The 17,350-nt window shown below is 34.7% G+C and overlaps 2 protein-coding genes across 8 annotated transcripts; one reads left to right on the plus strand and one right to left on the minus strand.

Annotated features, from left to right (window-relative positions):
* The first annotated feature begins 976 nt into the window (after positions 1 to 976).
* nprl3 (NPR3-like, GATOR1 complex subunit) lies at positions 977 to 12,719 on the plus strand. Of its 7 annotated transcripts, none has more exons than XM_079253354.1 (13): positions 977 to 1,393; positions 1,757 to 1,826; positions 3,924 to 4,056; positions 5,734 to 5,808; positions 7,389 to 7,542; positions 7,694 to 7,775; positions 7,862 to 7,999; positions 8,959 to 9,115; positions 9,607 to 9,713; positions 10,014 to 10,143; positions 11,601 to 11,790; positions 11,880 to 12,072; positions 12,452 to 12,719. In XM_079253354.1, the coding sequence occupies exons 1-13, from the start codon at positions 1,198 to 1,200 to the stop codon at positions 12,615 to 12,617; spliced, it is 1,791 nt and encodes a 596-aa protein (XP_079109480.1). In that variant the 5' UTR covers positions 977 to 1,197; the 3' UTR covers positions 12,618 to 12,719. The 7 variants fall into 7 exon arrangements, with proteins under 7 accessions (XP_079109480.1, XP_079109482.1, XP_079109481.1 ...); XM_079253356.1 differs by having other exon boundaries at positions 11,607 to 11,790; XM_079253355.1 differs by having other exon boundaries at positions 7,697 to 7,775.
* A 551-nt stretch (positions 12,720 to 13,270) lies between these two features.
* On the minus strand, positions 13,271 to 16,233 carry mpg (N-methylpurine DNA glycosylase). Its single transcript, XM_079252198.1, has 3 exons — positions 15,948 to 16,233; positions 14,160 to 14,364; positions 13,271 to 13,873 (listed from the first exon to the last, which is right to left on the minus strand). Exons 1-3 carry the CDS (start codon positions 16,200 to 16,202, stop codon positions 13,422 to 13,424), a joined length of 912 nt encoding a protein of 303 aa, XP_079108324.1. The 5' UTR covers positions 16,203 to 16,233; the 3' UTR covers positions 13,271 to 13,421.
* Between the last annotated feature and the right edge of the window lie 1,117 nt (positions 16,234 to 17,350).

Raw genomic sequence — 17,350 nt, forward strand, 5'->3', positions numbered from 1 at the left:
TATTTAAATGTTTTTCTTCAAAGTTTTAATTTATCAAGGACCAAGAACAGTAAAAATGTTAGAAATAGACTGAACTTTGTAGCACAACACCACATTATAGCTTTTACTTTCCATCTGCAGTCCCTGTGGCAGTGACAAGAGAAACAGCCACTGTTTGTGTTAAACTATAGTGTAACAGTTTTGTTAATTGACTAAATTCTTTGGTCAAATTACTGCATTGACTGCAAACATATAAACAGCATAACAATAAAAAGAGACAACACACCAAGACACATCACATTACAGACAGAGAATAACACACTATTTAGAAAAAACAGTATCGTAAATATTGCCATGTCTACACAAAGGCAGGAGGAAGAGTATAAGGACTGTTTCATTTGAAGACGTGGACAAATGAACATATAAAAGGGGTTATATGTATCTTACATATATTAAAAAAGAATTTTGGAAGGGTGGTCTTATTAGCTTGTGCCAATAACTTACTTGATATATTTTTTGTTTTTGGAAAAAAAAACAAGAACATGAAATTTTGGTCTAAAATACTTGATCTCAAACTTCTCACTGTCAGCCAAATGCGCAATCTGGAGGATACAGGCTGACCCAGTCGTAACATGGACATATGAAGAAATAATAAATTGTTAATTTATCCCTCTTTTTCCCCTTCATAACAAATTTCATTATATTTTTATTGTTTTATTTGCAACTGACTATTTACTTAACTCTCTGTGATTATAAACAAACAGCTGAGATAATTAGTATTTTTAAAATCACTTTTAGAATCAGGTATATTACATGGTTATATTTATATTTGTGATAATTATTTTAAAGCTCTCACTCTTAGACAGTATTTTCTGAAAGAAAAATGTTGACTTGTTGTAAAGTGCTGGCTGTGTAATCATATGGCGCTATTTTTGGAGGAACTTCAGTACAGCGGGGGAACTTATTTCTAGCCGGACATTCTTCAAGGCAACACATAACAATGTGAACGAAAAAGCTGTTGGATGAGTGGTAACAGTGAAGTTTAAATTACCTATGTACAATCTCAAGCCAGTGTGGGCTCTGCATTTTTTTTTTCTTTTCCTGTTGCCAATGTTGACATTCATGCGAGCTTCCACTAAAACAAGCTAACCACTGCTGTTAGGTCGGAGACACGGTTCACTGTGTTGCAGCTAACGTAACGTTAGCTAGAATGCTAACATGATGCTTAACCCATCAGGCAGGTCACTAGATGGCCGAAAATCCATGTACAACGAGTCACAAAATAACATATATAAAAGTGGGGATAAAACCAGCCCTATTAGCGTCATAGTGGTGAGCTCTGGCAGCAGAGGAAACAAACTTCTGTTTCGGTACCCCTTCCAAAGGCTCGCTGACTGTCCGTCATCTCTTTCAGGTAGGCGTAGCATTAGCATCAACATGAGACAGTATTAATGACTCCATTCATGAAGATCTCTACCCAGCCATACGAATATACGCACTTGAAATTACCCCTCAACAACCTAGTGTTGTGTTGGGGTGTATTTGTGTCCACTGTTCTTTATCTTAAAAACTTTTGTTTGTTTCTGCTTCAAAATATTCTTGTAGTCCTAATTACGTACGGTAATCCTAAATCACGGTATGTGCTGTGTAGCTGGTAGTTTAAACCATATTCTTTAAAATAACTTAATATGAACAAATTAAAACATAATAATCTATCTATCTATCTATTGAGTTGATTTGTTTCAGTACTGACTGATACAATACATATATCTTAAAGGGAAACAGCGGAATCCATATGCACTCAACACTGCTGGTGAAGTTGTTGAAGATCAGGATGGTGATTCAAGGTATTTTTTGTCTTCGTATAAAATAATAATAAAATGATCTATGAATTGACAGTAGTGCAACTCATTTGGAGCTTCACATAAGTGTCAGGTTTATCATGCCCCACCTTTTCACTTTTCATCTTATGTTTTTTACACCAACAACTTTCATAAACATACTATTTAAGATTACAGAACAAAATTATTCAGTTGCAAAGCTATACACTCATTTATTTAAATGTTATATTTCCATTGCTTATATGAATTGTTTAAATATAAATAAGCCAAAGACACCACTTTTAATGGCTTCATACTTTGCTATGTTATATACCCCATTTATTTTGATATGCTTTTAGTAAAGAGCTTTATGCAGGCCTTTTCTTAGTTAATCCTAAATGGATAAGAAAAAAGATTTCCCATTAATGAATTTGTAAATTCTTAAAGAACAAAAGGAAAAAAGGCATTTAAATCGTAATAAGTACTTTTGTAAATAGCCGTATTATGGAACAGTTTTTTATTTACTTGATACAATTAAAGAGTGGGAGTGCTTCCCAGTAATGCAGATTTGTCTGTTTTGTTTAGGGTACTCCTTTACCTATATCTGTAAAAATTCTAAAACCCAAACAATTAACCTTTCAGTCTTGTGTTTTGTTTATTGTCACTGTGGTGCTAATTTGCAGATGGTAATGCTGGTCATTCACAGTCTGTAGTTGGTGTAATTTTTTTAGAAGGCTTTAGGCTGCCACAAGTAAGAATTAACCTCCTAATCACCACCAGATTGTCATAAAGTGTACTACTGGATTGCTGGTGGAAATGAAGAGGTTAAACCATTTTCTGTCACATTGGCAACCAAGGCATAATCACAAACAGCTGTCTCAAGTAAGACACACTGGGATGCACTGGTTCCCAAATGTACATGAAACAGTAGAAGCGTATAATTTATTTATGACATAAATTAATTCACAATGTTACAGGAAACTATTGGTAAATTTACTCAATCTTGATTAAAAACCAAAACATTTCATGTGGTAACTGGTTTATAATGACCGGCAATATGGTTGAAAAGGGAAAGTAGCTTGTCATCATGACAAGCATTTTATTTTCGTATTTTGAATGATGTTTAGAACTATAGTTGCATTTGTGATAATTTGAGGCTGGTGTTCAGGTTACCTTTAAAATATTCAGACAAGTTTAACTATTACTGATTGAGTTTCATCAAGGGTAAATGAGTAATATGCTGTAATCAGTGCAGACCAGCATTTTCACATCACATTTGTTTGGGTTGTTTTAATGTCCATTTAATGCATTTAGCCCAAATGTGTGTTGCATTTTTCCTTTTGTTTGCTTTTTTTCTTCTTTTTTTGTGGCCCAATTCCCCTTTCAGAGAGCAAACTCCTCTAACTGATGAACAGTTGGTAGCAGGGTAAGACCAAATCATTCTCAACCACCTTCCCTTCGCTTAGATCACCCCTCTCTTTTTTTATCCCTTCTTTCCTATTTTGTGTCCTGTATGGATCTCCAACCCTGATCTTAGTAAAATCATTTAAAATGATCACAAGAGGATGAACTAGTGCTTGGATTAGACAAATTTTGTTTCAAACTACTTTTAATTGACACTATTGATGTTATTTCTACCTTGTAGATTCAGCATAACAGGACAAAATTAAATAAAAAGCAAACTGTTGTTAAGCAAATACTTTACAGTGTCTTTTTTTTTAAACTGTGGTGATGGATTTACTCCATAATTTGTTTATTTTTTTCTTGAAGTTAACACCTTAATTTTGTACCCCTTTGATTGCAGCATGAGTTACTTAAGGCAAACCAGCATGAGTCTTTCACATTCCTCATTCATAAATCAATTACACTTTTTTCTGTCAGGAGACCTCTTCCTCTTCTCTCCTCTCCAGTAGCCATACAAGCCTTTTTATTTATTGTCTGATTGTTGAATTACATCGTAATCAGATACATCCGATAATTGTTACCCCTGTTATAGACAGGGATGTGGTAACTATATGCCAAATACCAAATTTAATCTTTTTCACCTGTTTCCACTGTTACTGTGCTGTAACCTGTCTTCCTGTTTTCTACAGTTCTTACTGAGTCTGTTCTTCCATCTGCAAGGTTCTCAGACATCATCCTGGCCACCATTCTGGCCACCAAGTCCGACATGTGTGGAAAGAAGTTTGAACTGAAAATAGACAATGTTCGATTTGTGGGTCACCCTACCCTACTTCAGCACCCTCCCATCATCCAGGTAAGAATAAATAAAGCCTGATCAAGTTTTTAGCACATGATTTGAAGTAGTGTGCCATAAAGTGGAAATAAGATGTTTTTGTCTTTTTATTTGTTTCTTCTACATCTGTAGGGTTTTAGCGATTATCATCCTCTGAGCTAAATTATTGCCTCCCACTGGCTTTAATTGTGCTTTATAATATGAGGACATGTTCCACTGTCTTTCCTTGACACAGATTTAGTCAATCAGACCTTTACCCTTGATAAAAAGTTGAATATTCAGGAGGCTGTAACCATTTCTTTATCAGATTAGTTACTTGTCCTTAAGGCATTGGTTTTATTGAGTCACACAAGATAGGTATTTACCTTCCTCCACCTACACTAGTGCTTAACAGTTGTTCAAAAAGCTTAGTAATATGAACATTCAAATAATCTGAAATACTTGTGTTTTTCCAGCTGTGTTGGAAATCAAAACTGCTGCTCATGTTGTTTGTGTTAAAAATGGCATATAATTACTATTCTTACTGTCCCCGTATTTGTATTCCTTGATTTGATCTGCTGTTGTATTTGTGTATGTTGCTTTGCTTGTTAATTTGCTCCCTCTGAGCTTCTAAGACTCTCTTTGCTAGAATAATTCCTCTGCATCATTCCGTGGTTGTCCAGAAGTTGCCCATAAGATATTTTTTATTAGGGGTGGGAAAATCAATCAGCAATATCGAAGAATTGTGAGAATCGCAATTTAAATTGAATTGGCACCCACAAAATTGGAACTGAATTGAATCAGAACAAAAGCATATCGTCACAGCTCTATTTCCAATGGCCCTTTGGGTAGTATTATGTGTAATGGATAAGTGGAATTTAAAATGAGTGGTTAGCAGGACTATAAAGGTGCTGTGCATCTGCATTTTATTGTCTGAAACCTGTCCATTTGACCAGTAATTCAGTACAAAGTCAAAAGTTTGAATATGGACACTCGTTCAAAATAAATTTGTACATGTGTTCAAACAGTGCCCCCTACTGACATCTGATAAGGGTTGCAATTCCCAAAATCCACTGCCAGAATCTTTCCTTGAGGATATAGACCAAGGCACTCAATTCAGTCCTACAAGGACTGCAGTTCTGCAAATTTTCAATGTATCCCTGCTCCAACACACCTGACTCAAATCAAATGGATCTATGCAGTCACTATGCAGAACCTATGAAGTTCTGCATAGTGACTATTAATTTGCGTTAGGCCTATTGGAACAGTGAAATCTTCAGAACTGCAACTCTCACTGTCAAATTAAGTGGCCCTGGTATAGAATATGACAAAATTTGACACACATAAAACATTTCAATTTCCCCTTTGAAAATCTAAATAAAAATGAACAGCACTTACTGTATGAAAATATGAAAATGACCAAAGCATTTTTGTGTCGTCTGAAGGTAACATTTCAGTTTTGACAATGTTATTATCTGTAATGTTACAAGGTTACATGATATTGTGTGAATACAGGCTTAAATTTTTTCCAATTCCTTTTTTTATTTTAAAGAATTATTTCAAATTCTTGGAAAGGAAATTCAACAAAATACTTAACTCTTTTTTTTTTTTGTATTATTATTAAATACCCAGTATTTTTTTTAATCTTTGTAAAGTTAAAGAGTCTTTTTCTCTATTTGAAAGACTAAAAAGAAATACATTATCTTTTCTATTTTGCAGGTCTCCAAAGCAGATCCTTCACCTAAAAGGGAAATGCCTACGATGATCTTATTTAATGTGGTGTTTGCACTAAGGGTATGAAAGAAATTTCATATAAGTCAGTTTGTTTTTTTGTTGTTGATAATGATATAATTAAAAAAATAATTTTGGTCTATGAATAAATGCTAATATTATAGCTTTCAGGCTCATTTTTGAAAACAAATTAAATTATTTTTTTAAATCGTTTCACTTATTTTAGGGTGTGGGTGGGACATATGGAGTTAATGTTTCTTTTAATCTGTATTCTGTGAATGGGAGGTGTGTGATAGTGATAACACCCCATTATCTGTGACAGCATGGGAAATCAGGGAGGAGGGGCTACTTTTCAACGCTTAATCAAGCTTTTTAACAAGGCACAGCCCTGATCCTCCCCATGCTGAGTCATGGTACCAAGAAAGCTACAGCATTGCTTATATGGGGTGAAAAGTGCTCTGTCATGTTTAGTGCATAATATTTGCACAAAATTGCAATAATCGTACAGCTTACATCTCCAAAAGGACAAAAGTCATGTTAGATTATTTGAAAATGACAGTGTCATCATGCAATTCTGTTCCTAGTTTAGAATTTTATACCATCCTTGTACTCAGGTTTTTTTTTTTTACATTTCCCTTCTGTAATAACATTTTAGCTACTAATCTGTTCATTTGTGCTTATTGATTAACCATGACTGCTTATTCTGTTGTCAGCCATTTGCTCAGACAAAATTTAAGAACACAACCCAGCACTAATATCAAACTCTAGAACTGCAGTTGTATCGTTTATTTATTTTTTTTTACTGCAAAACTTTTGTATTGATTTATAGAAGGAATTCTATAACAAACATATATTTTGATATGAAATCTATTAAATGAATGACATGTTTCATTCTGGTAAGGGAAGTTTAATTTGTTTGGAACAGTCTGGTAGGGCTAACAGGATTGGAAAAAATTAGTAGATGATTATTTGTCATACAGATTTACAATTTAACTGTCTGTTATTATGTGTATTATTTATTGTTATTGTTATTTATTGTTGTTACTGTGTATTATTACTTGACTGTTATACTATAAGCTTACTCATAATTTGATTACATTATTTTGATTACTTCATAAATAAATAATAACAAATATTTTCAGAAATAAATATAAGAACAAGAGTTCAACTTTTTTTCTTTAAACTCTATTAAATGGTGAAACACAATGTGGAAGTATAAGATATGAGTTTCACACAGAGGTTTTATAACAAATGAACGATGAAAATTTTATGATTATTTTGAGTTATTGCAGCTACATTTGTTGTGACTTCTTGCTTGCTATCATCTAAGATTCTTAGATCAAATATGGTGCTTAACTCTATATGCTATATGCTGTATATTTGAAAGGCATACACAGAGTAACAGAGAAACTTTCCACTTTCTACCTAACCAACCTGAGCTACAAAGTAAAGAAAATATGACGCACATGCAGAAATTGAAAATCTGAAATTGATAATATATTTTTATATATATATATATATATATATATATATATATATATATATATATATATATTTATTTATGTGTATAAATGTGTATAAATGTGTATATATATATGTTATTCCAAAAGTTTAAAATGTCTGTCTCTCATTTGGTGTTTCAGGCAAATGCTGACCCATCCGTCATCAGCTGCATGCATAACTTGTCTCGGCGCATTGCTATAGCCTTGCAGCATGAAGAACGCCGTTGCCAGTACCTGACCCGAGAAGCCAAATTGATGCTGGCTGTCCAAGATGAGATTACCACTATGACTGAGAGTGAGAAACGCACTTGCTATTCACAGCAAATTCAGCTTCTGTCTTAAAAACCTAATTATTTGAAAGCATTTATTGTAAATTTATTAAAGATCACCATAGAGTATTGGCTTGTCAACATATTCAGATTCCTCTTATATTCTCCTGATGTCAGCAGATGGAAGCCCCCAGTCCCCATTTAGACAAATTCTTCCTAAATGTAAACTTGCCAGGGATCTAAAGGAGGCTTACGACAGGTGTGTGTTAAACACATACACATCTTTAAATGGATTTTCTGACCCTTAAAGACATAAAGTTTACACTAATTTGAATGCTTTTTCAGCCTTTGTACAACAGGCGTGGTGCGACTACATATTAACAACTGGCTAGAGGTGAGCTTCTGTTTACCACATAAGATCCACAGGATTGGTGGCCACTATATTCCCCCAGAGGCATTGGAACAGAGTTTGAAGGCTATAAGGTATATAAGTTTTTTTTGTCATAGACATGTTCTCCGTATTTTCTTTGGCATCTTTGACATAGAATTTAATTCAACTTGCAGTATTATTAGAAGTAAATTCTTCACAATAAATTGTACCGGTAAGATGCTTATATATAGGGTCCTAACTATTGTATGAAATAAAAAACATGAAGAACACCTCTGGTACCTCAGTAGTATTTAAAGTGGCCTATCATGAGCAGTCACATTTACTCCACCCAGAATGCCCTTTCTCAGCATACAAACACATGTCAGAAGCTATTGCCTATGTTAAAAAAGATAAGGCTTTTTAGCCAGCACATACATACATTCATATATACATACATACATTTATATATATATATATATATATATATATATATATATATATATATATATATATATATATATATATAGATAGATAGATAGATAGATAGATAGATAGATAGATAGATATGTATATGTGTGTGTGTGTATAAGATTATTAAGTTCATTATATGAACACATAAAAAAGACCAAGAAATATAAACAATATAAGCATTTACAAGATGTTCAATTGTCAGTGTTTCTAACATTTTTCTGTTATCTATGTTAATGGATGAACTGAACCGGTTAAAAAGTCCTTTACCTTTAAAAGCTAGCATCTAGTCTTACATCACTGTGTTAGATCAAAGACACATTTGTCCTTATTTGTTCTTGTTAATGTATATTCAAATTAAAATATTTAGTGAGAATTAGTATTTTAGTGTAGAAAGTCTTTGGAGAATCTCTTCCCAGTTTTTCTGTGGAGCATACTGCCACCTATTGCCAGTTCTGCAAACTGCACTTGACCTAGTTTTAATTTAAAAAAATGTTTCTTTTGTTCTGTTTTTTCAAGTTGATGTTTGTGAATGTGTTTGTTGTTAATGTGATCACATTTTAATCAACTTTAAGGTAGAAACACTGTGTCTTTACTCTCACAGGCCGTATCATGCTCTGCTGCTACTGGAAAATGAAAAGGCATTGCTCAGCCAGCTTCCATTGGACTGCTCACCTGCAATGGTGCGTCTGATAAAAACCTGCTCAGCAGTGAAAAACCTACAGCAGCTTGCACAGGATGCTGACTTGGCTTTACTTCAGGTGCAGCACATTCACACTGCCTTCACCTTTACACATTATGCATCTGCTTTGCACTTCTGACGTCTCAGTGTCAGATGACAGCCTCCAATTTCTAAACTTTCATTTTAAAGTAGTTTAAGTAAATGTAAAAGGTTGAAATAATACATCAAGAAAAAATTAAGAATAAATTTATATTATTTAGTATATTTTTAAAAATGTAAAAATCCCAATCCATTTAGGTGTAAGTATTGTTAAAGTGGTTTGTTTTTTTAAAAAAAAAGAAGGAACATGTTGACTGAGTCCTACATAAATACATGAAAACGTTTTGCCCAGAAGTTGTTGTATGGTTTGTGTTGTACTGCCATCTAGTGGACAAGTGACAGATGATACACGTCAGAACAGCTGACTTATTTGGTAAAACACTTGTGCTTTTCTGCAGTAGCAAACTTTCTGTTGTGAAATGATTTCTTCCTTATTTCATATCATAGATAATTGCATATGTCTTTACTTAGATCTTTCAAATTGCTGCTCACTTGGTTTATTGGGGCAAGGCAATCATCATCTTCCCACTTTGTGAGAATAATGTCTACATGTTATCTCCTCATGCCAACATCTGCCTGTGAGTATGTTTAATTTGATGTAATTCAGTTGGTTGTACCAGTCACAGAAAAGCTAATTAATTATTCTGCCATTTGTCCATGGCATTGGTTCATAAAGTAAAATAAGCCATCAGAAGCAGGTCTTTATCACTGACCACCATTACTCTTACTTGTTAATTCATTTAATATAAGCTGTATTAGAATTGGGTAATTTACACTATCACTCCTCTGACCATACTTGAAACTTTTTTTTTTAAATTTATGATCAGCAATGATTTTTTTGTTTTTGAAAACTATGTGGTCCATTTTCCCCTACATAGATACTCTCCACTGGCCGAGCAATTTGCCCAGCAGTTTTCTGGCCATGATCTGCCCTCAATGTTAGCCAAGTTTTCACTGCCTGTCTCACTGTCAGAGTTCAGAAACCCCCTTGAAGCTCCTGCACAGGAGGTAAGATTCTTAAGATTAAATAATGTGAATTTCCTAAAAAAAAAAAAAAAAAAAAAAAAAAAGAGTGTAGTTTATACAAATAAATGTAAAAAAATCTCTGGGATAAGCCTGGCTTTAAAATGTAGCATTGTTTTCGTTTGTTTAAGTGTAATGATCTAATTTGATATGCATTTTTTTATTTTAGAAAGATGGAAAATAAATTATATGTAACTTTCAAAATGTGCAAATTATATTGTTATAGCCACTAGTTGATGGAATTGTAAACACATGCCAATCAGATTAGTTTTCTTATGGCTGTGAAAGGATTATTCATAGAATTTGATGCATTTTTTTTCTTTCTCACCATGGTAACACCATATTATTACTATGTGGGAATACTTGGTACTTTTAAAACAAAGTATTTTTAACAATCCATCAGCAATTATTGGTTAACTTTCAATAACGTTTGTTCATAAAAACAAATAGACACAGACTCTTAACTGGAAGATTAGATCGGCCAACAAACTGTAAATCCCATCACTGAACAAAAACCATCATTCATAGTTTGTTTGAAGCTAATAACAAACTGTCTGCATTTGTGATGGAGTGTGCCGTTATAATGACCTGAGATTTGACAACCTGGAACACATCACATATAAAGCTGTCCTGTCTGCTGTCTTTAAATGATTCCCTGGCCTCAGTTTTAGTCACAGAGTCAAGGGATTCACTGTATAAAAAATATTTTCTAGATGAAATGTTGCATATCAGCTCCAAAGAGCACAACATGGCCTCAAAAGCCCTTGTTCCCAGTCTGAGTATGGAAGCAGATCTTTACCAATAAAACTGGATATAGTTTGGATTTTTGTGCACCCTTTCTTAAATTGGATGAAGCTTTGACGTCAGTCACTCAATTACTACAGAAGATGACTTCTTTTGCAAGAAGAGTCGCCGCCTGCTGGCTGTGTCATGGAGGACGCAGATTTAAAATGCAGCTGCAATGACCAGCCATCTTTTTATGCATTTTGGGATATTAAATATTCATTTTAAACATTTAGAATAATATGAAAAAAAATTTAAACTGAATGTTGGCTTGATATCTATAAATGTATCATTTGCACAAAATATTTTAAAAATTTTTTTATATTAAAATATTTCCCAAATTTGAAAACAAACAAGATATATTGTCCTTTCGTGATAGATCCAACATGGATATTACTGTAAAGTCACATAATATGTTGTGAAAGCTAAAACATCTGTTTTTCTCAGCAAACCATCCAGTTTCAGCAAAGGTTGTTAAATTATAAATGGAAAAAACACATCAGCTCTACGGTCACAACCTTCATTTTTCATGTGAACAAGGTCCACATCATGGCTGTAGCAGATTTCTAACATTTAACCTGCTTACGTGAACATGTTTTTGACTTCAATTTAATCCTGAACACAGTTGTAATCCAGTTTGCTGCTTTGCTTCTTTCGAGGCCCAGTTGATCCAGATGGTGGTGTGGATGCTCCAGCATCGCCTGCTTATCCAGCTGCACACCTATGTTTGCCTTTTGGTACCACCCAGTGAGGATGAGCCTGGACTGAAAGATGAAGAATTTCCACTTGCTGCACGAGTGGGTGGCCGGAGTCTCAGCACTCCGAGCGCCCTTAGCTTTGGTTCACCGAGTATGCCCTCCCTCAGCACTCTCATTTGTTCTCAGACATTTAACACATTATTCCAAATGTATGACCATCTGCCGTCTCCATGTCTGTAGCCAGCAGTGATGACATGACCTTAACCAGTCCCAGTATGGACAACTCCAGTGCAGAGCTGCTGCCTGGTGGAGACTCCCCACTCAACAAAAGGATGACAGAAACACTGCTTACAAGCTTGACAGAGCATGAGAGGCAGGTTATTCTCAACATACCTGCTGCACAAAATCCAGAGGATCTACGAATGTTTGCCAGGTAACAGAGTTTGTTTTCATCAAACTTAAACACTTTTGTTTTTTTGCAGATACTTATAACATTGTAACTACATATGCAATTACTAATGTTATAAATTAAAGCCATGTTTCTGTGACAAACATTTTTGCAAGAGACGGAAACACTGTTATTTTAATAATGTTGAGAAAATATGAGATTTCTTTAGAATGCATTTCCCAACTGAATAGCAGGGTGGTAATGCATGTATGCATGATGCATGCCAACTACTGCATTTGAAGAGAAAGCATCATCAAAGTTGTAGAAGTCATGCCTCATTGTTTATTAATCTTATAATCAATAAATGAAACTACATGTTCAGTCTGTCTTTTTCTAATTTGCCTGTTATATTGTCTGCCTCCAGACTGCTGCACTATTTTCGGGGACATCATCACCTGGAAGAAATTATGTTCAATGAAAACATGAGGCGATCACAGCTTAAGACGCTGTTTGACAAGTTCCGAAGTGTCCTTGTGGTGACCAACCATGAGGATCCCATTATTTCCATCTTTCAGTCACCCATGGAGTAATGGCACAGAGACAGCGACTGGAAAACATGTCAGTTTTAAAGCAGTTGCTTACAGCTAAGTGCGCTTGCTCAAAAATATTGTTTTCCACAGACTGACATGAATGTATGCAGATTTACAAAATATAGAAAATATATTTCTCTTGACTCAAATAATTGTTTACAGTATTAAATTTTTTACGTACCAGATATGCCTTAAGGGTTCACTGTGAATGCTGGAAGGATTGATGCACATGTGTCACAACCATTCAGAGGGGCATGAGTAATGATCATTCCAGGTATCTCAGCTTAGATATCAGAAAGGTGGTGGTAGACTGACAGCAAAAAAGGGAAAAGTCTAAGACATCAGAGAGGCTGTTTTTCTCTGAGGGTTATGGATGTTCCAAACATCTGTAAAATCACTGAGAGAATTTCCCAAGTGTGAATATTTATTGAAAAAAGCAGATGGAACTAAATCACAGACTACAAAATACATACAACCACAATTACCTTTTTCTCATCCAGTATTGTTGAGCTGAATTTTACTCTATTTGTAATCCATTACTTTATGTAAAAAGTTCCATCAGTTAGCACAGTTGACATAATGGGTAGGACATCCTTTCATTTCTTTAAATTTCACCTGAATTTTATTGCACAAACTTTACAGAGCTGCCAACATCAGACAAATTAAGGAACATTTTCAAGTATTATTTTCTTGTGGAAGAAATTGTGCTTCAAAAAAGCAAACAAAAATGCCTGTTTTGGTTTCATCTAATCGGTTTACTTTAAAAGGGGAACAGATGGCAGAGTAGTTTCAGGGATATTCCTGTTAGGTTTTTTTGACATTATGCTGTCCTGTCTCAGACTGCACATCTGAGGGACCTAAATCGTTCATTACATTTCCAGACAAAGACTGTCTCTCTGCCTCTTTATTCACAATACTAACACAGGGGTGCCCACGAAGATAGAACCGCCACGGTTTCTTGGCCCATTCCCCATGGGACTCAATTCCAATGCGTGGTGCTGATACTATATCCAGTGGTTTTGTTGGACTTGGATCTGGCTCTGTCTCCAGCCACACCTCTGGATCTGAAGCTAAGTCTCGGCGGTCAAAACAACGGGCTATATTTAGAGCCTGGCAAAGCTTTGAGGGCCCATTGCAGAGCTCTTTGTCCTTCAGCTGACTGGATCCCTCTTTGCGTCTGGCTGCCCTTAGCTCCCTCATGATGGGTTGGCCCTGCAGGGGCTCCAGTGAGCGTAGCAGCACTGCAGCGCCCTCCCCTATGTAAATCAGCACACACTGTGCATAAGTCAGCAAGACTACACTCTCTTTTTCTTTTTTATTAACAGATTATTTTAAAAAAACACACAAAAACTGTAAGGTATTTCTTCATGTTACATAAATGACAAAGAAGTAAAGAGGGCACACTTAACCAAAGTAGGCCTTTCAGCATTTTTCCTATTTCAAATTTGAACTGATGGGAACTGATAAACATGATAAATATGAAAACTTGTACATGGTAAGATGTCCACATAATGAGATGTAATTAGTGTGGAATGACCTTACCTTCACTGGAGACATTCATACAAAGATAGATCCCATAGATTGGATACACATAAATTGTGCCTGGCTTCATAAACATTGCTGTGTTCCTTTCGGTTCGTTTGCCTCCTGCCGAGTGTGACGCCTTATCCTCCCCTCCAAGGTAGGCCTCGGTTTCTACTATCCTCCCTCGCAGCTCAGTACCATCTGCACGCCTGCGGACCAGCACCTATCAGGACGAGTTCAATTTTGTTTTTATTGTGATTTTCATCAAATAGGGAAATTATGTTTTTTTGGGTTTTTTTTTTTAAACTTGTATTATAAATTCAACTAACCCCATACTTTATTTATAGCAGTAAGTTATGCTTTTCAGTAGAAGCCCAAAGTCACTCCATGTCAGGCTTTGGTATATTTGTGCAGTTCACTCATGACAAGAGGAGCCAACTGGATAGGTCACCAGTCTATCACACAGCCAACTGAGATAAACAAAACAACCATGCATGCTCATACTCAAATATATGCATCAATCAACTTAAAATGCTTATTTTTACACAGTAAAAGGAGACTAGAAGATCTGGAAAGAACCTGTTCTGGGACAGGAATAACATGCTGAACATACAAACTCCACATGGAAAGGCTCCAGCTGAGATTCAAATAGGGAACCTTGCTGTGAGGTGACGGTGATAATGATCTCAAACAATAAAATTTTACATATTTGAATAAATGCCTTTATTGTATGCATGTTACTTAGAAGTAAAAAAAAAAAAAGAAAATAACAAAAAAACTCATTGATACCTGACAGTTATCAGATCCAAACAAGCCTATCCTCAACACCAATTATGTGCCTATGATTATGTATGCATGATTTGTACATTACATTTTGGTTTGGCCAAATGTTAAACTTGAATGTATGATATGGTTGGTTGAATTAAATTTATATTTATTAAATATATGTTGCTTTTGCTAAATTATTTTTTTTATTTTTGTAATTTTTTTTGTTTAAATAACCTTTACATTGAAAACTCCCAGTTTTCAGCTTTGTTACTACATACTAACTGGCTTCCAAATTATTTCGTTGATACATTTGTAAATAAATAAAGAAAAAATATTTAGCAAAAAAAGTATTTCTAGTTAGTGTCAGATTCATATGTTCTATTTATTTATTTAGCTTTAGGAAGACTAATCCTAAATCATTTATTGACCTATGCTTACGTAACTGTTGCTTCCTCTACCACTATACATGTGTATTTATTTTTGCTGGCTAGCTTTTCAAGCTGAAATGGCAGTTAAACTACAAAGCAACATCCAGTTGCTTTCACAGCAATTACCGCAATAATCTGAAAGAAGTTTTTTTTTTTTTTTTTTTTTAAATCAAATCTTTCTTTTAAAAGATGTTTTTAAGTAAATGTGTCACAACATTGTCATTAGGAGAACGCAAAAAGCACAGCACGTGAGAGACAGACAACCACAAGAGGTTCAGAGTCCCTGGTGTGCTTGTTTATCATTGATCAGTATTATGAAATGTGGATTATGAAAACATTCATAAAGCTGCTGTGGTCCCATCATCACTCACAAAATCTACACTGATAAATCCACTGAGAGAGCTGGAAGTGTCAGATACTCATGTGAATGAATGAATGTTTCCTCTTAGAAACTTGTTATCAACATGTTTCACACAATTCGCTGTGATAAAAAGCTACATGGACCAATGTTGTGAGAAAAAACTAACTTTAAAAACAGTCCTTATCCGGAATTTGTGTAACTTCGAAAACTTAGAAACAAAAACTAAAGAAATTAAACAATGTACAGTACCTTGCCAAGGAATGCCTTAGCCAAGCTGATGCAAGGCTGGCTAAAGAAATCCTCCCCCAATCTGTGCGGCAGATTTCTGAAATAATGACTTTGTTCGGTCTCGAGATGTGGAGCATTTTCACATGTAATGTGTTCCTTTAGCTTGGAAAGCGGACCTGTAGCTTTCTGGTCTGTGAGGTTGCTGTGTTTGATCACCGACTCAGACTGTTCAGGCGCTGCTGCTAATGCTAGCATCTTTCTTTTTCTTCCTGCCATCTCCTTACTGTAAACTTATTCGGACTAAAAGTAAAATATTTTCACGAAACATTGACTGTGTATTGATAAACAATACCGTCAAATATTTGCATACATTGTCACCTCTTCAATGATTTGCTCACGCTAACATACCGGAAGTAAACGGTCGTTATGCATTTCTTAAAGGGCCACTCACCATTTTGCGTCCTGTAATCATATCAGCGTTAGACCATTTAATACTATGTCGCAATTTAATAGGAAGTGTAAATGTAAGTTAAACGTTTATGTGTGATTCTTGTTTGTTTGTATGTCTGTCCTTTTTTTTTTTTTTTTTTTTTTAAATGGACCTAGAGTCTGAATAAAGATAAGAACGCTTATCTTGGGCAGTCGTGTTTTTTTTTTTTTTTTTTTTTTTTTTTTTTTAACAAGTGTGCTGTTAGTTTTCTATGTGTATCTTTAGCTCTACTTTCCAAGTTAAGTCCCAGTGTGATATTAACATCACTGATCACAATATTATGCTACAGCGAGTTGAATATGTTATTTGAATTAAATACAATATTTTAGTCTGGTTTAAGTCAAATTTGTGAGATATATTTTAGATTGTTATTGCAAATGATAAGTCTTTGGTACCAGTAGCAAACTTCGGCATTTAGGGGCTCCGGGCAAAGCCATTTGGGGATTCCTGTGTCTACCAATCTAATACCTTTTATGTATATTCTTTGGATATAAAAAAATCTCATATTGTCTTAAAGCATAGATGTGTGCAAGTACATTTGAATTTGTTTCAACTTAGTTGTCCTGATCTTCTTTATTCCCTGACAAATTCATGTTCTCACTGACAAGATAATCTTGATTCTCTAACACCCAACAAAGAGTCATATGATCTTGGTTATACAATATTAGTAAAGACTTGAGATTTGTTATTTCAGGGTTAAAAAAAAAAAAAAAAAAAAAAAAGAATTATTTAAAAAAAGAAAAAAAAAGTTGAAAGACAAGTTTGGGAAACGGCCTTGTGGTCAATCTTGTTTTACAACAAAGTGTGAATAAACATACTGAACTTTTAGATCAGTTATGATAACACACATTACAGTCAATCTTTACCAGATGTGTCATCCTTTAAGTTTCCAGTAAGTCCAAGCAGGAGGTTGGACCATTGGAAGGTTTTTCCA

The sequence above is a fragment of the Telmatherina bonti genome, assembly GCF_933228915.1.
Source record: "Telmatherina bonti genome assembly, chromosome: 14".
NCBI lineage: Eukaryota > Metazoa > Chordata > Actinopteri > Atheriniformes > Telmatherinidae > Telmatherina > Telmatherina bonti.

What these genes read in the sequence shown, in the direction of transcription:
- nprl3 (XM_079253354.1), top strand. Translation starts at nt 1,198, where the DNA reads ATGATGCTTAACCCATCAGGCAGGTCACTAGATGGCCGAAAATCCATG. An exon ending in CTGTCCGTCATCTCTTTCAG is followed by an intron (nt 1,394 to 1,756) that starts GTAGGCGTAGCA and finishes TATATCTTAAAG; the next exon opens with GGAAACAGCGGAATCCATAT. An exon ending in CAGAGTTTGAAGGCTATAAG is followed by an intron (nt 8,000 to 8,958) that starts GTATATAAGTTT and finishes TTACTCTCACAG; the next exon opens with GCCGTATCATGCTCTGCTGC.
- mpg (XM_079252198.1), bottom strand. Translation starts at nt 16,202, where the DNA reads ATGGCAGGAAGAAAAAGAAAGATGCTAGCATTAGCAGCAGCGCCTGAA. An exon ending in CTAAGGCATTCCTTGGCAAG is followed by an intron (nt 14,365 to 15,947) that starts GTACTGTACATT and finishes TCGTCCTGATAG; the next exon opens with GTGCTGGTCCGCAGGCGTGC. An exon ending in TATGAATGTCTCCAGTGAAG is followed by an intron (nt 13,874 to 14,159) that starts GTAAGGTCATTC and finishes TGATTTACATAG; the next exon opens with GGGAGGGCGCTGCAGTGCTG.